At 46.2% G+C, this 23,242-nt stretch overlaps 1 protein-coding gene and 2 non-coding genes across 5 annotated transcripts in view; 1 reads left to right on the forward strand and 2 right to left on the reverse strand.

The window, feature by feature from the left end:
* LOC132446861 (rho GTPase-activating protein 27-like) overlaps positions 1–20,791 on the reverse strand; it is a 29,394-nt gene extending 8,603 nt beyond the window's left edge. Inside the window, exons 1-7 of one of the 3 annotated variants that reach the window (XM_060037414.1) lie at positions 20,624–20,791; positions 18,208–19,372; positions 5,816–6,307; positions 4,416–4,649; positions 3,593–3,673; positions 2,951–3,061; positions 960–1,046 (exon numbers count right to left, since the gene is read on the reverse strand). In XM_060037414.1, coding sequence (XP_059893397.1) covers positions 960–1,046; positions 2,951–3,061; positions 3,593–3,673; positions 4,416–4,649; positions 5,816–6,307; positions 18,208–19,290 — 2,088 coding nt within the window. In that variant the 5' untranslated portion in view covers positions 19,291–19,372; positions 20,624–20,791. Of the gene's footprint in view, positions 1–959; positions 1,047–2,950; positions 3,062–3,592; positions 3,674–4,415; positions 4,650–5,815; positions 6,308–10,756; positions 11,276–17,169; positions 17,312–18,207; positions 19,373–20,623 lie in introns of those variants that run through there. The other 2 variants (XM_060037416.1, XM_060037415.1) reach the window with 2 other exon arrangements.
* Positions 20,792–21,190: 399 nt separating this feature from the next.
* LOC132447113 (U5 spliceosomal RNA) lies at positions 21,191–21,306 on the forward strand. The gene has a single exon (XR_009523045.1). It is a non-coding gene; the product is annotated as a U5 spliceosomal RNA (small nuclear RNA).
* Positions 21,307–21,965: 659 nt separating this feature from the next.
* On the reverse strand, positions 21,966–22,081 carry LOC132447108 (U5 spliceosomal RNA). The gene has a single exon (XR_009523040.1). It is a non-coding gene; the product is annotated as a U5 spliceosomal RNA (small nuclear RNA).
* Positions 22,082–23,242: the final 1,161 nt, after the last annotated feature.

Genomic DNA, 23,242 nt, shown 5'->3' on the forward strand with positions numbered 1-23,242 from the left:
AGCAGCAATGGAGTGGAGCACCAGCCATGCCATGTATGATGAGTCAATGGGATGGCATGCGTGTAAAAATACGATGAGATGCCCTTCAAAATATATAGCATGTGCTGCTAATTCATATCATGCCTTACTTTAACCAAAGGGACCAATTTATACATGCACCCACACACACACACACACACACACACACACACACGCGCGCGCATGCGCGCGTGTGTCGAAAGCTATTGTCTGTGGTATATGAAACAGGCAGGAAGGGGAATTTGGCAAGGATAGAGGGAATACGTGCTTTATCATCCCTGATGTCGTCACAACAGAAGAATAGTTTGCGGACTCAAGGAATGCTTTGTGCATCGCAGCACCAAAACAATAATTACACATAATAGTGTTATTAGTGTTATTATTTACACACACACATGTGTGGTGACATATCACTCACATACAATGCATGCTGGGAATGATGTGCCTTTAATGCACCGCCGCAGAATGAAGACACACAGTGAAAGCTACGCGATCCGTTCTCAACCTCTGGCTAGCATAGACGGAAGACACGGCTTCCTCTCTATGCTCCGCGCAGCTCAGAGGGAACCACTCAGAACCCAAAGAACCCACGGTACAACGTAGCCAGCGCCAGGTCAGATAGTAGGGATCTCTCCAGGGCCTGAACCCAATGCCCTTCAGACACACACACACACACACACACACACACACACACACACACACACACACACACACACACACACACACACAAAAAACATTCAGATAGCGGCATAGTATTCGTGGGCTACAATGAATGGGGACAGTTGTTTTTCTCGTTTTTTTGCGGCGCTGTTGATAATCCGGTGTAATTGGTGTCATCAGACCCAAATGCAGCAGATGGGGGGGGGGTTGTTGGCTGTGTGTGTGTGTGTGTGTGTGGCTGAGGGGTAAATGGTAGTGGGAGGAGCCTAAGCAGGACTCACATGGTGCTGGGTGTCCGGGGAGTGACCCGTACTCGAGGTGTCGCTGCCGTAGTCCGACATGTTCCTCCGGTGGCCCGGGAAAAACTTCTGTAGGGACGAAGGAAGGATGGAGGGAAGGAAGGAAGGAAGGAAGGAAAGAAGGAGAGAGAGACAGAGAGAGAGAGAGAGAGTTGTCATAGGTGTCATGGTTGTCACAGGTGTCATAGCGTCAAAAAGGTACATTTGTCTAAAACCTGCAGTGAAACTGTGTAAATGGGACTTGAAGTGAAGAGTGGGACACGGAGCAGCGCAGCACGCCCCTACAGCCAGACAGGTGACTGTTGACACGTGTGGTCTATCCGCTGACACGCTGCCCTGCCAACCAAACGCGGGGCGCGTGTGGTTTGGTAGACCAAACACAGGATGCTGACTGCGAGGTTACCCAGCGAGTGAGACAACACACACACAAAAGGGAGAGACAGAGAGAGAGAGAGAGAGAGAGAGAGAGAGAGAGAGAGAGAGAGAGAGAGAGAGAGAGACAGGAGAGTGCTAGAGAGAGCTTGAGAGAGATAGAGAGAAAGTTAGAGAGAGAGAGAGAGTGAGTGAGAGAGTGCAAGAGAGAGAGCTAGAGACAGCAGGATGACATCACCACTTTGTTGTGCTGTCTTATGCAGCGGTATGTCCTCGTTCCTATTTTGTATTAATTTGATTTGTGTGTGTGTCTTACTCGCCACTGCATCGCGGTATGGTAGGAATGGCTGCAGTAATAGAATAATAGCAGGGTTTATTCCCTCCACTGCACTGTATTTGGCCCTGGGATTCACTAAATACTGTGTGTTCACACATGTCTGTATCACTCGTCATCCTTCCTTTGGCATATAAGCTTCGGGCAATTGCTTTGCAGGGAGATATGCTTCCTGTCAGTTTAACCGAATGCAGTCCCGGCTGAAATCTGGGCGGGTCAGGTGTCATACACAGACTCACCCACGGTACTTGGGCCTGACTTAAGCCTCCACTTTCAACTGACACACCTTATGCATGTGCGTGTTTGTGTGTGAGAGGGAGGGAGGGGGAGAGAGAGAGAGAGAGAGAGAGAGAGAGAGAGAGAGAGAGAGAGAGAGAGCATGAGAGACACAGAGGACATAGATACAGAGAGAGAGAGAGAGAGAGAGAGAGAGAGAGAGAGAGAGAGAGAGAGAGAGAGAGAGAGAGAGAGAGATGGAGAGAGAGAGAGAGAGAGAGAGAGAGAGAGAGAGAGAGAGAGAGAGAGAGAGGGGGAGAGAGAGAGAGAGAGAGAGAGAGAGAGAGAGAGAGAGATAAAGGACGGAGTGATAGAGGGGGCGGGAAAGGGAGTACAGTGTGTGTGTGTGTGTGTGTGTGTGTGTGTGTGTGTGTGTGTGTGTGTGTGTGTGTGTGTGTGTGTGTGTGTGTGTGTGTGACTACCGACTAACAATTATAACACAGACATGTGACAAACCTCTGGCTGCTCGTTCAGAGAGTGCCTCTGTATTCGGTCCAGGTGTATTCAAACAAACTTGTAGTTATTCCAGTTTTGATCTGACGCATTGATCAATGCTCAGCCACAAATGGGAGTCGCGGCGTGACGCAATGTAAATATGTATCACAAATGTGTGCATTGACTTTTGTGTATAAGTGTGCTTCCTCAGCGATGTGTGTGCGTGTGAGGGAGGCCGTGTTTGGTGCAGCATACATGTCCCGGTCCGAATACACACAAACAAACAAACAAACAAACAAGCAAACATACCATAGCTTTGTGTGTCAATGCATGCCAGCAAGAAAGAAAGAAAGAAAGAAAGAAAGAAAGAAAGAAAGAAGAGAGAGAAGGAAAGAAAGAGAGAATGTCGGAGAGAGAGAGATATGAACGAGAGAGAGATAAGGCAAGAGAGAGAGAGAGAGAGAGATAGAGAGAGTATGAACGAGAGAGAGAGGGAGAGAGAAAATGACAATGAGAGATGAGAGAAGATGAGGGGGTGCATCAGAAAGGGGCTCACCTCTTCCTCTGGGGCCAGGCCGAGCTGCGGAGGACCCATGGTGTGCCTCCAGTTCTTCAAGACGCTGTCGGCCTCCACTCCATTCCCTACTTTGCCTACAAATACATGAGCCTGTGGGAAAATGAGGGAGAGGGAGGGAGAGGGAGCAGGAGGCAAATCGTACATGACTCTTCCTCACATTTCCAGCCCAGCTGCCATCACCTCCACCCTTCTCCAAGTACACAAGAAGAACCGCTGTTTATATTCTTCAAACTCAAAGCAATGTGAAGTTATGTTGCCGAATTTGTGTTTAAATTCAAACGATAACAGCAACAATCAGTCAGACACCTGTGCTGTCTTTCAGCGTCAGGTACCTAGTTGAACACGTCGCCTGGTCTTGAGCTCACTTAGACAATCTCTGTTTTGTCTGAGCTAATCTCATCCCACCCATTTTACTTGAATTGCGGACAGCAAGTGTGACAGTAGCGAATGCCGTCATTTCAAAACGCCTCTCCCCAACTCTGTGGAGCCGTCTCTACGCTCCAACAGGTCGCCTTGTTAATCCTGATTGTGTGGAGACAGTGGAGGCACTGCTTAGCACAGCCCACTATGAAGCTCACCACATTCACTAGAATGTTATGAACCCCACCAGGGGTGTCTTACCTCGGGTAGGTGCCACTGAGACTTGGAGCCGTCCCTCGTATAGTAGTAGGTCTGCCCGTGCTCGTCCAGAGACTTGATCCACTTTGGGGCAACAAGGAAAGACACATATCACACTTCCCATATTAGCACAACTTCTTAGTGCGCGCATCGTCCTTCTATAGCGGATCGACAGCAAATCCAACCGACAACTCAGTACCACAAAAGGTACACAAAAGGTTTCTTCATTTTTCAAATGGTTCTTTATGCAAGGGGAATGATATATATAGTAGCTATGCAGCCCCTATTTCTGCCAGACCCTCAGGCAAAAATCCTCAGTATACAGTACATGGGTTAACCTGGTGGTTTGGCTGTACGACAAGTCCCCCACTTTAATAGACCTCAGCAGGTCTTTAAAAAAACACTCATTCTCCAACAGGACTAAATATGAAGCGAAGAGTGAGAGTTCGGTGACTTGGGGTGAATTGGGTGGATTGTTATTGTAAAAGCCTTGGCTCTACGAAGATATATTCAGGAGGACTCAATGTAGGTCAAACGCTTTGCATTTCCCAAACAACGTTCAGGATAATCTTAAACTGGAAAACAATCTATGCTCGCATTTTACGAGCAAAACACTGTTGTACCATCACTGAGGGAACATCTGAGAAGCTAGTTAGCGTCTGTATAGCCCGGCCATGACGACATCGCTTAAAAAAAACACACTTTGAAACATCACGAGGTCGCCGCCGCCGTCAAAGTGGGCCGCACACAGCCAAGGCGTGCACCGCCAGCGGCACAGACATCCGATACATCTGGCACACAGGTCCCCGGGGGGCCCCCCCTATACCTGCTCCTGGGAGTGCTCGCTGGTGAAGACCCAGGTCCCGTCGGGGTCCACGCTGAGGGCCCAGCCAGCGGGGGCGCTGCGGTCGAGGGCCGCCCTGGGGAGGGAGGCCGGGGTCACGTGGCCGAGGGTGAACTCCTGGGGGAAGGAGGGGGAGTCCTCTGGGTCCTCCAGCACCTCCCCCAGAGGGTCTTCGGCGTAGTCCCCAGGGGGGTAGTCCTCCTCGGGGAAGGGAGGCTGAGGAGGGGGGGGGGGGGGGGAGGAGTTAGACGCAGCACCAAGAAGAAGGACGCTGTAAGCAATGGTGGATAACTTTGTATCGTCTCTACTCAATGTTTGTAGGTCTGCTAAATGTTGCTGATCCATGGGCTGATAACTCTTCTCAATGTTGGTGCCTGTACAACATGTTGCTGATTCTACTAAATGGGGTTACCTTTACTAAACTGTAGCCTCATGGCATAATTGCCTAGGTCAGGGCTATTCAACCTCCTTCACAAGTGGGCCAAAAAGGAAAACCACTGGTGGTTCATGGGCCACACATACAAAACTTATAATGTCAATTAATCGCTACAAGTAAATCGTACTTAAAGTAGTGTTAACTTAATATATATAGTACTGCTAAATGGAATAAACTTGTAAGACGCATTCCTTTCTTTTTCTAATTGCATCATTATAACAATTTTTGACCTTACATATTTTGGACATGCAACCTCTTGCGGGCCAGAAAATAAATAAGAAGGGCCGTATTCGGCCCGCGGACCGCTAGTTGAATAGGCCTGGCCTAGGTCATATTTTGGCTGATATCTAACCTAACTCTACTCCCCTGATGCTGCTAATTTCCTGTGCTTCATTGGCTATATCCTAAGCCAATCAGGGTGCTTCTTGAATTTGACGTTCTCAATCTGCATTGATAATCACCCTGCACTGCAAGTCATCTAGTTGACTCGGGCGTTTATTGATGCTAAATTCAAGATGAAACTTAAAATATGACTCTGGCAATTATGCTATAAGGCTACGGAAATGTTGCTGCCTCCACTAAAAGTTGCTACCTGTACTAAAGGTTGATCTTCCTAATCGTGGTCCCTCTGTTCAATTTGAATATATTGCTTTATTCAGTGTTGCGGATGGTATTTGCCTCCAAGCAGCTAACCCCTAAATACGTTGATGAATCTACTGCGCTGCTCGTCATCGTTTAAAGGAGGGCAGAACGCCTCCTCCTTCCCCTCCGCCTCGCAGAGGAACTGGGTCCCGGTTCCAATGTAGGTGCACCCGAGATAAATCCCATTAAAAACCAGACTTTATTCCCAGCCCCTCCCCTCCCCTCCCCTCCCCCCCCTCCCCCCTGGGGTGAGGCTAAAACAAGAGACAGGAGTCCGTGGCAAAGTAGAGCAGCCCTCCCTCACCAGCACGTCCTCAAAGGCCCTGTGGGGGTCGGTGGGGGAGGGGTAGGGGCTCAGGGGCTCGTCCCAGGACGTCTCCCCCGACATGGCGTTGTAGTAGTAGGGTTGGCCGCTGCTCGGGTCCACCAGCCGCTCCCAGTCGGGGGTCTGGGCGGGCGCCGCCGACGACGACGACGACGACGCGGCCGGCGACAGCAGCAGCAGCGGCGACGGCGGGTCCAGGGAGTACGGCTGCGGGGGCGGCGGCGGCGGCAGGGGGTCGGCGTCCGGGAGGAAGCCCGGCGGCAGGGGGTTGTCCCAGGTGGTCCGCCCGCTGGCGGGGTGGTAGTAGTAGTCCTGCCCGCTGTCCCGGTCGGTGTGCACCTCCCAGTCGGCGGGGTCCAGGAGCAGCGACGCGCGGCTGGCCGCGGGCAGCGCAGGCGGCGGTGGCTCCGAGGCGCTGCGGCGGAGTTGCGCTACGTTGACGTACACGGCCGAGGTCCTCTCATGGTCCTGCTGTAGGGGGGCCGCGAGCAGAGAGACCTCGGTCAGACGCCGCCGTTAGCACAATGCTACGTAGCTGGTTAGTGTGGGTGTGATTGTGGGTGAGTGTGTGTGTGTGTGTCTTTGTGTGTGTCTTTGTGTGTGTGTGTGTCTTTGTGAGTGAGTGTGTGTCTTTGTGAGTGAGTGAGTTTGTGATTGAGTGAGTGAGTGAGTGAGTGAGTGAGTGAGTGAGTGAGTGAGTGAGTGAGTGAGTGCATGCGTGTCAGAGAGAGCTTGTGTGTGTGTGTGTGTGTGTGTGTGTGTGTGTGTTGTGTTGTGTGGTGGTGTGCGTGCGTGCATGCGTGCGTGTGTGTTGTGTGTCAGAGAGAGCATGTGTGTGTTTTAGAGTGCAGGCATGCATGTCAGAGGGAGCATGTGTGTGTGTGTGTGTGTGTGTGTGTGTGTGTGTGTGTGTTGTTGTGGTATGCGTGCGTGTGTTGTGTGTCAGAGGGAGCACGTGTGTGCTTGCGTGCAGGCGTTTCCGTTCCGATGATGCGGAACCAAAGAATAGTTTTGCGGCCGTCCGTCAAGACCATGAAGGTGTCACAACTCTTTGAGCTTAACTGTCGACAACAACAGTGTGTGCTTTCAACTCGACACTAACACAATGGCGGCGCCTTGGTCTGAGTGTAAGCCAACATAATATCCTGCGTGCCGTTTGAAATGACACACTGGATGTCGTAAAGGAAAGTGATTCGTGAAGGTGTGAACGTCCCACTACTTCCAGAGCGTCTCCCAGGTATTGTGGTGCGCACCGTCGGCCCATCCTGTAGGCAAATCATTAGCTGCCCCATCACAACTAATTTGCTTGACGAATACCATCGTGACCAATGCTCGCTCTTGCCCTTCGCTGTCCTCGGTATCAACCCACATGCACGCACACACACACACACACACACACAGGTCGTTGTCACACTTTGAGCTCCCCAATGGAACGCTTTGAGTATACCTAATTAAATACATCAACAGTCCAATGGAAGGTGTGACAGCAGCATAACAAATGGATTTGTCATAAACCACAAGGTTTTTCCTGTACGTCCCACCCATCATCATCATCATCATCATCACCATCATCATCACCATCAACCTCGACACACACACGCACACACACACACACACACACGCACGCACGCACGCACACAACCCAGATACAGAGCTGCCGACCTGCCCACTCGGTCTATGCCACGGCCCTGCGACCTACCTCTTCTTTTGTGAACCAGCCCATCGTCTAAATACAGCAAGCGACTCTCTCTCCTGTCTCCACAGAGGACTATATCCGGACCCCCCCCCCACACAGGCCTATATCAACCCTCCCTTCCTGTTGTACGGACACACATCTCTCTGTGGTTTGTTCCTTATAAAAGGAGTCCCACTCAGTGGCCTGGTAAGGCCCTCAGTTAGACAGTGTGAACATTAACACAGCTCTTACGCAGCACCGACCACATTGGGAGGTCAATTCATTTGCATACAAGTGGGTAGCAGCCTCATGCACTTTGCATAGAAAAAATATATATATTAATGTATATAATTTATTGATTGTAAGTAGCGGCTCACTGTGTTCAATGCCATTGCGATCATTCCAATTGATCAGTTAGCTGTCACGTTTCATTATGGATCTAAATATCAGCGTGTGGGCTAAATCGATCCACCCGGCCAGACAGACAGCGACTCCGGGAATAGAATGACCAGAAGAGCAGAGCGAGACAGCACGAGTAGACTAGACTCTGACAGAGGAAACAAGAGTTGCAGCATTCTTGTTCTGCTGAACTACTCTTTTCCTGTGTGACGTTTGCCCAACAACAACCACACCGAACGCCCACCAGGTCTGCTGCGGGCCAGTGGGTACTGGGCTATTAACGATCTGATCTCGGGGGAGGGAACACAACGCAAAGGGTTTCAAGTCAGAACCGTTCTCTGAACTTGCATAACTTTTAGCAAAAACGCACACTTACACTTTGTTACATTTATTTTTTATTCTCCGACTCTTTATTTAATATCCATTTACAATTTTATTTTGGATTTTTTACGTTTACACGTTTATACAGTGGTTCTCATACTATGGTAGCGTATACCAGCGCTATCAAGCGGTACGCAGAGGAATTAGAAAAAAAAAGAAAACTTGGATTATAAACAATACTAGTAAAATACTAGTACGAATCAATACATTTACCATGAGGTCATGTTCTCACTTGCTGTGTGTGTATGTGTTTCCGTGTCCCTGTTCAACAGCTCACAATAAATAATATTATTTTTAAGAATAGATGTGCCTCCTGCATGAGATGTGATTAGCTGAATAGCGCCGCAGGCCTACGCTACTGTATGTAACCACTGCCCTACAAGCATCCAGGAGGGGTTGAAGCGCCCCCGCTGGACGGCGAGTGCCACTGCAGCCATGCTTGACATAACAAAAATACATATTTTTATCTTTTAAGTATCTGAAATTATGTTGTGCGCACCAAATTCAATTAGTAGTATTTAAAAACATACCATATGTTCCCTCTACTAAACCCCCATCAATTTTTCCATTGTCATTATTGTCTTTGAAGAAATATTGTGTGATAACATCAAAATAGGGTTAGAATGAGAATAAGGAATGAATGATGGAGCTGTACGTGGCATAAGCTCATGAATGTCTTTATGCTAAACGTAGGGCAGCAAGTGACTAAATTATATAAACTAGCCTGTATATTTGATTGTGTAGAACAGAAGCCACAGTATTATGAAACCCAAACAATATACTAAGTGAAGGCAGCTGCATGAGCTTGAATATTTATGCCCAATAAATGCATACTTGACGCTATTTGCTTTGGATATAAATATAGATACAGATGTCATACACACATATGCCTACCTATCCAGAGCCCTGCTGGAATCACTGATCATACTGAAACCTCTCTGCATGCACACTTCAAACTAGGGGTTCTGATTGGCCGACCCGGGGCAGGTCTGATGGAAATCTGTCTGAACGGGGGTCAGGAGGGGGGGACGGGGGGGGGGACTACACGCAAACGCCAGAGCAAATAAAACACGAGTTTGCAGTTTCGTCTGGTTCCCAGGCCACTGCTTGCCAACATACCAGAACAAATTCCTTTTATGTGACATATCCATAAAATAAGAAATAAATAATAATGCTCTGTCTGATTCACGTACTGATAGACTGATAGATACTATTGGATGGTGGTGTACAAACCGCTCTGATCATGCATTGCATGGATACGCACGATATTGATGTGCAATGCTGCAACTGCTCTGGATGCTATACTTATCAGCCACACCCAACATACTTTCCTGTTCACAACATTGAAGTGAAGACAGATCGTCACATAAGCAGTGTGTTTGTGTGTGCGTGTTGAGAGTGTACAAGGAAATAAGCATTGAAATTGATCATGATTTCGACCGGCACTTTATGTCAAATAATGTAAATGATAATCAGAGCATTTTCTGACCTTTGCTGTATGCATAAGCTAAGGTTGATCATAGTTTGTTGGTTGAAATATGGATTTTAGATCTCACTGAAAATGTGGTTTGAGGCATATTTGTTATGATTCTTCGGTTCAAGTCTGTCCTTATCGGGCCATATGCCCTAGATCACATTTCCCGTCAACTTCGCTATTCTGAATCTCAGAAATTACATATGGAAATAAATGTGCAATATGGAATGTAACCATTGAATAGTGCCTGTAATATGCAAACTCAGAAGAGAAAACTGAGTCAGAATATGTAACCAAATCACATTCCTCTGATTCAAATACAAGGCCATGCATCACAGTACTTCTGTTTAAACGCTGCGCACCAATGCAACAACGCAACACAACGATTATGTTTCCCCCTCTGAGCCCTCACCATCTGAAGCAATGTAGTTCCATGAATGACACTGAAGTATCACACATTTGAGACCAACTATCATCTAGTTTCAGGGAGCATATTAACTACTCTTGACGACTTACATCACGTGCAAGCAGCATCCACACATGACATCTGTTTACAAACAGCACTGTGCATTGCTTGCTTCTATGTTTCTGTACGCATGCACGTCCGTCCTGAAGTTCTGGACAGACGTTTATCCGATCAACACTGCATGGTATCGCTTCAGGGGCCAAAGGGTGAGCAATGCTGGGTGTGAAGTTGTTCAGATGAGGCAATCTCGAGAACAAGTACCTCCGTTTCTGTTTAAACTCCGGCAGTGCACTCGCCCTAAAAGCACCGAAACGTTACTCGACACTCGGTCAAAACAGGAAGCGCTCCTTTCACGACGAGGCATTGAACTTTGCACACAACAAAGACAAAATTACTGAACGACACCGTTCCACACCAGCGCAGTGGACCGGTCCCCCGTCAGGACCCGCGTCTGTTGCCCCCCCCCCCCCCCCCCCCCCCGTACAAAGACCTCGCGGTCGGGGGGAACCCGAGTCCGACCCTTACCTGCGATCTCAGGGGCGCAGGCCGGGCACCCCTGGCGCCCCGATGGCTCGGCCAGACCCCGGAATACAAATCCATCATATTGGTTTGGGGCGTCCCGACGGCGACAACGGCCACGCGACTACCGGAGGGACCGGGCCGTCGCCGCGGGGGGCCGAGACCACTCTGGGTGAGCGTCTGCGCCGGGCTGAGCTGTACCGGACGGCGCCCCCGACCGTGCGAACAACCTTCACAGATCCTTCCTTCCGCGGAGCAGCAGCAGCTGTGGTAGCGTGCAGCCCCAGCGCCAGAAAGGAGAACTGACTGTGCTCTCTGTGCGCCGCGACGGAGATAAGCTCCCTGATGGGTAGTGGGGGTGTGTGTGTGTGTGTGTGTGTGTGTGTGTGTGTGTGTTTGAATGTATATGTGGTTGGATGTGTAAACATGAGTGTGAACGTGTGTGTAAGTACGGGTGTGTGCATGTGTGGGAGTATGTGAGGGAACATATATTGTGTGTGTGTGTGTGTGTGTGTGTGTGTGTGTGTGTGTGTGTGTGTTTGTGTGCATGTGTGTCTGTTGTTTATGTATGGTGTAAATGAGGGTGCGCAGAGAGTGGAAAATTACATCCGTTTAACCCTAATTACAGGAAAAGGAAACTTTGGCATGGAGATGATTTGTGAACCTAAATGCACATGGAGAAATTACCGTTTTCATAACATAGGGAGAAAAAAATATTTTTTCTCCTAAAGACTGGGTGTCATCACAAAAGCAGAAGTCACTACTTACACTCAGTTTGCTGCTACTTTGGCAGTTGCCTCTGAGGAATAGAAGTATGATCCTTAAGAACCAGATTACTCAATATTTAATGAAAAGGGAAGCAATATATCACACGGTCACAGTGGGGAAAAAAATGAACAACAGCAGCTCTCAAGGCCAGGAGGTCAACTTAGAGTAAAAAGTCATATCTATCCCAGACGATACTGAAACTATACTAGAGTTTCCTTTTTTGGCCTTTAAGTGTTACAGTGATGGCAGTGATATGGAGGAATGCACTATAGGGCATGTGAATCTGATCGACTCCATTTTGGAAGCATGGAAGCATTGTTATGTTAGTTATTATGTAAGGCGTCAGTCTTTTGGTCATTGTTTAATAATTAATCGTGAAATGGTTCGTCATTAGGGGAGACATTGGTGTGTTTGAAACTGTCCCAATGTTTCTCATGCCAGCCGTGGTAAAAACAACCTTTTCAATGGCCTAAAACTTTGTCAATTTACGTTGATTAAGATTTCGACAGCACTCCCCTTGATTCGACTCAATATAACGGAGTATCACCAACGAAAAATCCCATGATGCTTTCTGATGCAAGGCCTGTATTATTTACAAACAAGGTGGACTGTATCTCTGGAGTTATTAGCTTGCAGCTGAAATATTTAGGCCAGATTACTTAATCACATGGGTAGTCATTTAATCAGACAATACAGCAGCCGTGTCGGTTGAATCCTACTAGATTCAGTGTAAACCATGACAACGCACCACATTGTTTTGAGTTCTGCATTCCATTTCCCCACCCAGGTAGCATTTAGAAGGCATTTCCATGATGTCATAGTTTGCACGAAGATTCTACATCATACACTCCTTTAACCACAGCCATGGGTGAAACTCCAGGGAACCAACTGGTTAAGGCTATGGTTAAAGGGGTAGTTCGGAATTTTGGACATAGGGCCTGATTCCCAAGTGAGCATTGGTATTCTATATCACTGGAGACAGTTTTCAACACATTTCATACAGTCCTTCTAGTTGCAGAGTTCGCTCGTGCTAGGCTAGCGCAAGTCAACGGGCAATGCTAGCCTGCTATTAAAAACAGTCTTACCCACTCCACAGTACACCCGAGGTAAATCAATTATAACGCCAGACTATAGATTTAAATGTCTGTGTTGATAGAATAATGTTAGAAATAAAACTAACCTTGCATCGCATGAATCATCGAGGGACTACTCTCTCAGCAGAAGCGGAATTTTACTATGCGCTGGTTAGGTTTGTAACCGAATCACGACAGAAGAACGTAAACAGAGAAGCGTGGGACAGAAGCGCAATTGAACAACTAGGCAACATGATGGTTCAGTGTGCTTTTAGAAATTGTAGAAATAAACGGTACAGATGGGCACCACAAAGTTTCCACCAATTTCCAGTGCGAGATCCAGAAAGGACTCAACTGTGGCTTGTTGCTGCTGGCTTGGACATCAAAACACCGGCTCGTACATGTACGATTCGTTGGATACAACAAATTCCTCATAATCGTCTTCAAAAGCAGATGCATCGCTAACTCCTCCAAACGTGGGCATATCTTGTTAATTGAATACGCTTATAGAATTCCTTCGTTCACTGTACTCTGCGTTTGTAGCAATGACAGCGGCAGGTAACCTAGGTATCAGTCCGCCGCTGCCGTAGCCTACGTACAGGAATATAAACACTGCTGCTGAGACCCCGCAATTCCCTCAAAATGCAATGCAAGGTTGGTTTTATTTCTAACATTATTCTATAAACAGACATTTAGATTTATAGTCTGTCGTTATAATTGATTTACCTCGGGTGTACTGTGGAGTGGGTAAGACTGTTTTTAATAGCAGGCTAGCATTGCCCGTTGACTTGCGCTAGCCTAGCACGAGCGAACTCTGCAACTAGAAGGACTGTATGAAATTTGTTGAAAACTGTCTCCAGTGATATAGAATACCAATGCTCACTTGGGAATCAGGCCCTATGTCCAAAATTCCGAACTACCCCTTTAAGGTTAGGTCAAGGTTAAAGCTGCTGTAGGCAAGATGTAAGACCTTCAATTTGAGTGTAACCTGTTAGTATTGGCATAGCCACCTGCCATCGGTTAGTGAGTGAAAGGCTCTGTTTCAATTGACTGTACTCCAGTTTAATATTCGACCACTCCTGGCTCATTTCGTGCATCCATCGTGCCTGTCAATCAAAGATTCTTGAATCCAGTGCTTAAAAATAAAAAAACATTATGCTCTCTTGCTTTGACAACTCTCCAAATCGTACCTACCGAAAATGTAAGGTTAATTTTAAGGTTACAGATGAAGTTATTTTCAAATTCTTAGTAACTTTTCATGAAAACTCTTCCTCAGATGCCATTGCCACTGCATCAGTGCCTATGACCCATATTCGCTATCCCTAGTCTTACTACTGAAAGTGAGAGTACAGGGCAACAGGAAACGAAGAAGACCGAAACTGAGTTGCTTTTTCTGTGTGTGGGAGGTGTGTCTGTGTCTGTGTGTGTGTGCGTGCGTGTGTGTGAGGGAAGTGTGTGTTGTGGGAGCAGACAATGTGTCACTCATCATATGGTGGGTGCCTTTTCCTTTTGTTTTTTCCTGGGTTTTATTATGCGTGCACCACAATGTGTAACTATATGAGTGGCTCTAGTAGCTATAGGCCTGACCCTTCCCAGAAAGGCAAGCCCAGTATCTCCATCTCTTTAAGTAAATATCGGTCAATATGTCTGAATGGAAGGAGGTATAGGAGAGGGCTTCTTTATAATAATTTGAAAGTGTGAATAATTTCAAACTAGAATTGTATGCCCACAATCGTGTCAAATGTGGTCAACGGGTGGGTATTATTGAGGTTAAATGGGACTTCCCAATGAAAGTTGAAACTCAAACCCTTCCAAACGCCAGAGAGGCAGAAGTTCCCTGTGGTTAGGGCAGGGCTTGTAATGAGTGTCAACTGAAAGTCGTAAAATCTAGCGGTAAGCGCGTGAATGGTGGCCTCTAGGGAGCGAATAACAAATGATATAGAAGGCTGAACGGGAAAATATGTTACAATGACCCCCAGCGTTTGAAATGGGGACTGCAGTCCCAAAAGTGGAGGGCGGGCTCGGCAACGCCCCCCTCATCCCCAGAGCAGTAGCTCACGTGGGTTGCCAGGTTTAGAAAATTATCCATTTTTACATTGACCAGCGATGACCAGTGCAAAACTTTAAGTTGATGAATGCCAGCCGATGCATATGGCTGCACTTTATTTACTGTTGGTAAATAATAAACCAGCTCATGTGGCATCAGTCTCATAATCATTCTTGGCATTTGAATGATGCACCAGTGTGTTTTAAGATTAACCGGTGTTCTAGCACAGCTCTCCTCATGGAGCTTTTTCAAAAATAACTTATTCTTGGTTCCATGGCTGGAGAACACTGTGTTTGTTGGCCAATTTGTTTCATATCTGGCAACCCGGGCTACTCAGAATATAGTGATTCATAACACAAAGCCAAACAGAGAGGATGTTTAAAAAGGAGAACATACTGTCTGTATCTTTGTTGATGGAGCAGCCAGTGTTTCCATTTAGCTGGTTTCCTTAATCTCGGATGACACATATCATACATAATTGTATGATTTGATTTGTGTCTGAATTATACTACAGTATAGTATAATCACTCATAATAATATATATAATAATCATTACAAGCAAAGACACAAGACACCACAAGAACTACCTCCAATAACTAACTTAATAAATTAACGACTACTCCACCAAACATGATCATTTTAGATCAGGTGGACATGTCATCCCTTTTTTGCATACTTCAACATCCAACATAACTAAATCTCCAAGTAGACCATGAACATATTATATCCATCCCAAGGTAATCATAAAACAACAAAAAATACTTTGCCCACTACGAACAAAATGTTTTCTCTCAATCAACCATTGGAGAGAACAGCATGCATATCTAGACCTCTAAAGTAACTCTCCCACATCTCCAACCCTTGAACCAACCTGGCCCGGGTTCGTCAGAGGGGAACCGGGGCCGGGGCGTCTCGGGCGGGGCTCGGCGCGTTTGGACTTGCGTTGGGAACGCAAATCAGCGCGGCACGGCAGGGCTCGGCAACGCTAAAAGTACGAATGGAAAAAACGGCAGTGGTGCACTGTGCACTTTGTCCCGGCCCACTCACTCCAGCATTACCTGTTGGAGCAGTTTCTTTGCAAATTTTTTTTGGCTCAAGAACAACGCTACACACAGTAGAAATGCCCTCTGCTGCTGCTAAAGTTTCCTAAGTGCGTCTCATAAAGCGGAGACAATACACGGTGACACAGTGCATGATCCGTCTGACGAGCTGGAACAGACAGGCAGTTAAACTAACTCACCGTAGCTACTGCAAGTGTTTGACTGGTGACTACTCGTACCTGTTTTTGCCTGTTTTTGTAATAATTATATATATATATATATATATATATATATATATATATATATATATATATATATATATATATTATATATATTATTAATTTTTTTTTTTATACATTGGTAGTCAAGGCATGGCCCTATTGTTGTTAAGGCAGCCGCCTTAACCATACAGTGCTTGGGGAAACGCTGATACCTGAATTTCCCCAAGGGGATGAACAAAGCATCTATCATCACCATCATCATCGTCATCATCATCGGACCAGACCAGGCCATACCGATGCAGAACTATTCCAAGTCTTACAATGTGGTGGAGCTCTTGCCGTTGGGGCCAGGTTCCCATTATCGACCCATTAACAAGCCTTTGAGAAGAAGCCCTGACACATGTTAGGAGATGTAATCTTATATCGACCTCGTTCATAGCATGTGAATAACATCACACGTGTGTCCCATCTCGTTTAAGATGACAACTCTGAACCAGGAATGCAGGAAATTAGAAGATCTACTAATGAAGAATTTGTTAATCTTTCAAACTCTCCAACTAATAGTTCCGCTTCTGATATTCTGTCATGGCTCCCAAGTAATCCGTCTTCCATCCTCAGCAGTGAACAAAACATCCTGAACCGAAGTGACGCCTCCCCCTCCTCCTCCTCCTCCTCTCTCCATGCCCGGCTCCCTCTCCCTCCCTGCACACTTAGTGGCCCACATTTCAGTTAATTGCTAGTCCCCTCCGCCCCCCACAGACACACACACATACCCTGGTTGTTCTGCGTGGCCGAAGACCCACACGTAACCATGGGGATGGCCCTCCATTGTAGGTGAATAATTGCTACACTTGAGCGGTCCTCTCACGTCCGCATGAGTTGCGGCCGCTTCGTGTCCAGAGAGGGGGTTCATTCATTTATTCATTCATTCATTCATACCTCCGTGAAAATGGACGCATAAAAACAAAAGGTGCTCGACTCAGAGCCATGATGATTTTTTTAGCAGGAACAACAACATCCGACTTCCTGAAAGGTGACTAGAAGGCCTGTTTGTGCTGTGGTGAGTTATCGTACACAAGGTCACGGCGATGTGAGGGTTTCCTAGGTGTCTGTCGGACTACAACCGACCGACCCACAGCCCAGTCCACCAGTAGGCACCCGGCCTGCATAAACAACCCGCTCCTCCGACCTGATTCGTCGGGGAAGGACGTCACGTCAATGTGCAACAGGTGCGGAAGAACTGCACGAAACTTTGCATTAATTTACTTACCGGGAGGGGAGACGGTCCTTTGTAATGCCTACGATTGTCCCTGATACATCCCCACATCAAAATCCCCACGGAATAAACTATATTTAAGAAGTGTTCTCATGGCGTTCCCGCGGGTACGACAATAATTCCCACTCACGTCATCGCCGCTGCTCAGGCAACCTGGTAGCAGCTGGAAGTTGGAGGTTGGGAGTGGCCGTCAAGTCTCGGATTAACCCCTTGCTTTCCCCCCTCGCCAGCCTGGGGAGAGCCGACCCGACCTGTTTATAACCTGTTCTGGAGGTGGTTGTGTTCCCTCAGACTTGTACTCACCGGCTCGCCTGCAGCAATGCAAGATACACTTTTCGTTTGCTCAAAAATCAATGAGTGACTGTTTGAGTGGCGCTGCGCCAGGTCTTCAAATAAGATCACTGACTTAACTCAACACAAACACAAACACACGCTGTCATCATGCCATTCAGGTAGCTAGGATGTGATACATACACGACGCCATTGTCAAACAACTCCAAAGTCCATAGCAGCAGAAACTTTCGCCGAACCAAACTGGGGGTCTTGGATCAACTGCATCTACGGGGATAGCGCATCCACTGAGCCATTCAATGGGGCACGGTCACCCCTTGGCAGTGGCAATGGCATGCATGGAGGGACGGGCATGCATTCATATGTTGATGAGCTGGCACAAATCCTATGAACTATCCACTGCGGCAATCCAAGTTAAATCCTCCTGTATGGCACAACCAAAGACTGGGCGGAACACCCTTTTCTACCCATTTAAATGATAGATTACCTTTCTTTACGATTTATTTATCATAATAAGAATGAGTTTTATTAGTTTTTAGGTAATGTAGCGTAAAAACCGCTATGCGTTATCTAGGTAGGGTTTCTTGTTCAATAGCTCCCCCTAGTGGTACAAATTAGCAGTGTTTATATTCCACTGTCATTTATTTCTAGCTATGTAAATTCCTTTCTGTATGTCTTTCCTCCTGGTCGACGTTACCTAGTGGATCGTTGTAATTAATTAAAAAAGCAAAATAATCTTACCAGGTGGTTTGGATCGATATCCGTTTTATTATTGTCGCCGTTGTCTGGGGTCCTTGTTGACATGGAAGTGCTATTAGGAGCAAGGGGGGTCGATATCTTCTCTACTGGGAGGTCTGAAGAAGGGCTTTTTGGTTTTTGCTTTGGCAACATCTCATTAAAATCGGAGCTGTTTGATACGTTGGGCTCTGAAACATCGCCACCGGCTGTGTGTTTCGCGCTCGGGGGCAGTGGCCTCTGATTGTGTGAGTTCCCTGTGTGTGGCTGAGAACTTCCTTCTTCTGAGTTTGGCACAGGAGGAGTTGAACCGACCACCAGCAGGTTGTCAGAGCCTGGATGCCCTGAGGCTAATGTCTGGCTTTCTGGGAAACTGCTTCCTCCCATCATTATTGTTGGGATTCTTTCTGTAAGACTGCTAGAGGTTCCATCTCCCTCTCCTCCTACTCCTCCTCCTCCTCCTGCTGCTGCTCCTCCTCCTCTTCCTCCTCCTCCTCCTTCTCCTGCTCCTCCTCCTCCTGCTCCTCCTCCTCCTCCTGCTGCTCCTCCTCCTACTCCATCTCCTCCTCTTCCTCCTCCTCCTTCTCCTGCTGCTCCTCCGCCTTCTCCTACTCCTCCTCCTCCTCCTCCTGCTGCTCCTCCTTCTCCTGCTGCTCTTCCTCCTCCTCCTCCTCCTCCTCCTCCTCCTCCTGCTCCTCCTCCTCCTGCTGCTCCTCCTCCCGCTCCTCGTGTCCTGGGGTGCACAGGGCTCGTGAACTCCTCATCCAGAGGGGACGGCCAGGCATCCCCTGCAGGCCCTCCCATCGGCCCCAGGCCTGACGACTCATCCAACGGTTCACTTCCACCCAGACTCTCCGTCGGAGGCCCGGCATCGAACCCCGTGCCCCAAGGACCGTTGCCAGGGGACGCGCACCCCTTCACATACTGCGCTGGGATGTAGAAAGGCTTGCTGCTCAGGTCCTTGCTCACGTGCCACCAGTGGTCGCTGGTCTTGGCGACCAGAAGGTAGCGTTCCCGGGGCAGGATGGCCACCCGGAGGCCGTCCCTGGTAGTGTACTCGTAACCGTGCTCCACCTCCACCTGCTCCATGTTGACCGCACCTCTGCCCCCCCCTCCCCCACTCGCTGTGGGCTACTGCCGGGCCGGGGGCTCCAGGTTCGCCATCCTGGAGCTGAGCAGAAAATAGGGGGATGGAATGAGTGAGCGATGGCAACAAGACGTAGAATGTTTTGAGACTAGTTTTTCTCGTACTGCCCGGTTCGTGCACCTGGTTTGTCACCCCCCCCCCCCCCCACACTCCCCTCCCCATTAACTGTGACGTTTGTGACGTCAGGAATGCAGGCTGATCAGGGGAGATGATACACTTTGAGGATATTTGAGTCGAGGGGCGGACACGCTAGAAACGAAACAACAATGGGTCCCAGGTTTCTCCGTACAGTATGAAAGTCACAGGAACTACCCAGATTCGGTGAGCAGTCATGGCATAAATGTCAAGGCCGTTAACCTAAACGAACAGACCGACAGGTCGACCACGAAACAGGAAGCGTGCAGCAGCAGTGACTGACATCAACGTCAACGTCACATTGTGCCGTACCACCCTTCCCATACAAGGCACTCTGCATTCTACCAGCCAATCAGAGCAGCTTTTACTTCTCTTTATTCTCATAAAAGCCAGGAGTGTGTGTGTGTTTCTGTGTGTGGGTGTATGTGTAGGTGTGTGTGTGCGGTTCAAATGTCTAGACTATTTCCAAGTGACTACATCCAAGTCACTCTGCTTCGAACATTTAGAATGTTTTTTATTTAATGGTAGGAGCAGGTAACTTGTTTCAATGCCTTTCTGAATGGTTTCCTGTTGCATAGTTGGATATCGGCCTACTGTCAACTTAAAAAAAATCAAAAAACTATTTAAAAAATCAAAACATAATTGAAATATCCCAATCTCAATGAAGCTAATGCACTATCACATTGCAGTGGTAAATTGAAAATTAGCAGTGGTAAATTGAAAATTAGGTGAGATTCACAGGGATAACAGTCACTGGTAGTAAACTGGTAGCATGTGTTCGCTGCATTTAAATCAAAGCACAGTGGAACATTTAGAATGTAATGGTAGCAGCCGGTAACTCGTTTCAATGCCTTTCCGAATGGTTTCCTGTTGGTTGGATATCGGTCTACTTTCAACTTAAAATATTCAAACAACTATTTAAACAATCAAAACATAATTGAAATATCCCAATCTCAATGAAGCTAATAAACTATCACATTGCAGTGGTGAATTGAAAATTAGGCGAAATTGACAGCGGTAACAGTCACCACCGGTAGTAAACTGGTAGTATGTGTTCGTTGCATTTAAATCAAAGCACAGTGGTGTGCTGTAAGCATATTTCAAATATTTCAGATGACGAGAAAAAGTATTTAAAAGTACCTGGAGTTAATCAGTCCAAAGTCTTCTTTTATGTCAGGTAGGAGAGAGCAACCAAAAGGCAGTGCCTTTGAAGCATCAAGGCGCTCCGGAGCGCGTCTATCCAACGCAAGAGAAGTAGCCGCTGAACCTTTTATTTTGTCACGTTCCCCTGAACATGTCCCTATCTTTTTCTCTCACTTCCTGTTCTCGTGTGTCTGTGTGTGTGTGAGTGCGTGTGTGCATGTGTGTGAGTGTGTGGTGCCGAATAGGAGGCTGATAATATAAAATATGCTGAGAGAGCTCTATATATTATTTCAAATAGATTGGGTTTAGAAATGTGAACTCTGACTATGCTCACACGATTAGAAGAACTCAGAAGTCAATATTTTTTTTATTAATATAAAAAACAATGAATTATGAGTATATGTATATGTTTTTGGACACTAATAATAATGCATTACTTTCAAACAACAAATTGCGTTTATATATAGACCAAAAAAAAATACGATTATTTATTTTCCTTCTAAACCCTCACTGAGAAGGGTAGTTCTGCGAATATGGTTCCCCGAGAACTCTTCGACTGGCAGTACGCTCTTGATTCTCTTCAGATCGCATAAATCTTTCGCCTTTTACTAAAGATTTCCGTGGAGAGGATCATTATGAGTATCAACTAATTTTTTGATGCCCTGCGTTACTGCGGGGCTTTCTATACTGTTAAATAAAATACATCATATGCAGTCTATTGCGGTATCGTGACACCTATCTTTAGTTAATAATTATTCGCCGAAGGCGAAGTAAATAGTGGGGAATAGCCCACTATTCAGGGAGCTTGAGGTAAATAATTGTTTTAGTGAACGCTCCAACAATAAATAAACCTGGAGATCTCAATCATGGGATAGAGCGAACCAATCAAATTGCGCCATCTTAGGAGGTTCACGTGTAGCATATACTAAATATATATAGAGAGATTTTTTACTGTTTATGCATTAGGCTTATATGTTTAAACAACCCGTTTTATTTTTCTTCCTCTCTCTTAAATGTAAAGTGCTCTACAAATTCAATCTATTATTATTATTATTATTATTAGATATAGTCAGATAGAAATGGATGAAGATTTATATATATATAATACATAATCACACTGCTTGGCTATTATTGTCTAGTGATGCCCTTATGGTTTTATTGAAATATACCTACAAAAATGAACTTCGGTTACATTGTGAAAAAAAACTAAACAGAATGAATCCGATGTATAGATATTTTTATAAAAGTATGCGGAGATGGTATTATGCCACGTTCGAACCGGATACGCGAGATAGCTATCGGAGCCTCGCGGGTTTCAATTTTTATTCACAACATAGGAAGCCCCGCAGTAAAGCAGGGCATCAAAAAATTAGTTGATACTCATAATGATCCTCTCCACGGAAATCTTTAGTAAAAGGCGAAAGATTTATGCGATCTGAAGAGAATCAAGAGTGTACTGTCGGTTGTAGAGTTCGCGGGGGACCCCATTGGCAGAACTACCCTTCTCACTAAGGGTTTAAAAGGTAAAAACTGAATCTTATTATTATTTTTTGGCCTATATATTAACACCATTTTTAGTTTAAAGTCATGCATTATATGAGTGAACAAAAACATTATTAAATACTTAACAATCTACAACACTTCTTGCATGAGGCAAAGCATGATGGGTAAACACAAAGCACACCCATATGCTCAATGCGCAGGCGCATTGAATGTAAACGATGCAGTCAGAAGCGCACTAGGTTCCTCTACTCATGTGTGTTCTCGCTACATTAAGGAAAGCTTTATTTCAGAATTCAGTCTTTTCTTCTTCCAATAGTGAGATAAACCCAGATTCTGACTCTTTTTTGGAATCTAGAACTCCGATATTAGAATGCGGAATACGGACTTTTAATCTGTAAAGTCTAAATTCGGAGTACTCAAAACTAAATTCTTTGAATTAACTCAGAAATCGTAGAAATTCTTCCATACCTGTGTATTCCAATTCTAATTATTTTGTTTCCAATACAAAATGTATGCATATTACAGCGTACTGCAAGACAAGTCCAAGTATTTTTATAGGAAGTTACCTTTTAATTGTATTTGTCTATCTGAGAAAATCCCCAGATTTTATGGAGACATTGTGATTTATGGTAATGACTTATGGTAAGAGTAAGTGAGAGTCTGTTATAATACAAAAAATCGTTCCAATTGGTTAGTTTCATGTGTAGTAGTTTATTTCATACATACTGAAACATTATTTGTTAGAGTACTTTCACATTTCACAAAGAGCTTTCTAAGTAATTCCGTTTGTCTTTGATCTGTTAGCAGCCACTAAAATGGGGATCAAGTAGACAGTATAACAGAAGATTTCAGTGGCGGACTCAGGGGGGGCATGGTTCCATGCCACCATGGTTAAAAAAGTGCCCTCAAGAGTGGCGAATACGAGAGAAAGTGCCATATTGGCTTCCCTTTACATGTGAAAAAAAATATTGGGTGCCCCTTCTTACAATAAATTATGATGATGACCCCTTTATAACAAGATAATTTGATAACGTGCCTCAATGAGTGCCCTCTTAATGCCCTTACAGTGCCTCCATGGTTGAAAAAGTGCCCTCTGGAGTGATGAATACGAGA

Source organism: Gadus macrocephalus, chromosome 18 (assembly GCF_031168955.1).
Source record: "Gadus macrocephalus chromosome 18, ASM3116895v1".
In the NCBI taxonomy this organism is placed as follows: domain Eukaryota; kingdom Metazoa; phylum Chordata; class Actinopteri; order Gadiformes; family Gadidae; genus Gadus; species Gadus macrocephalus.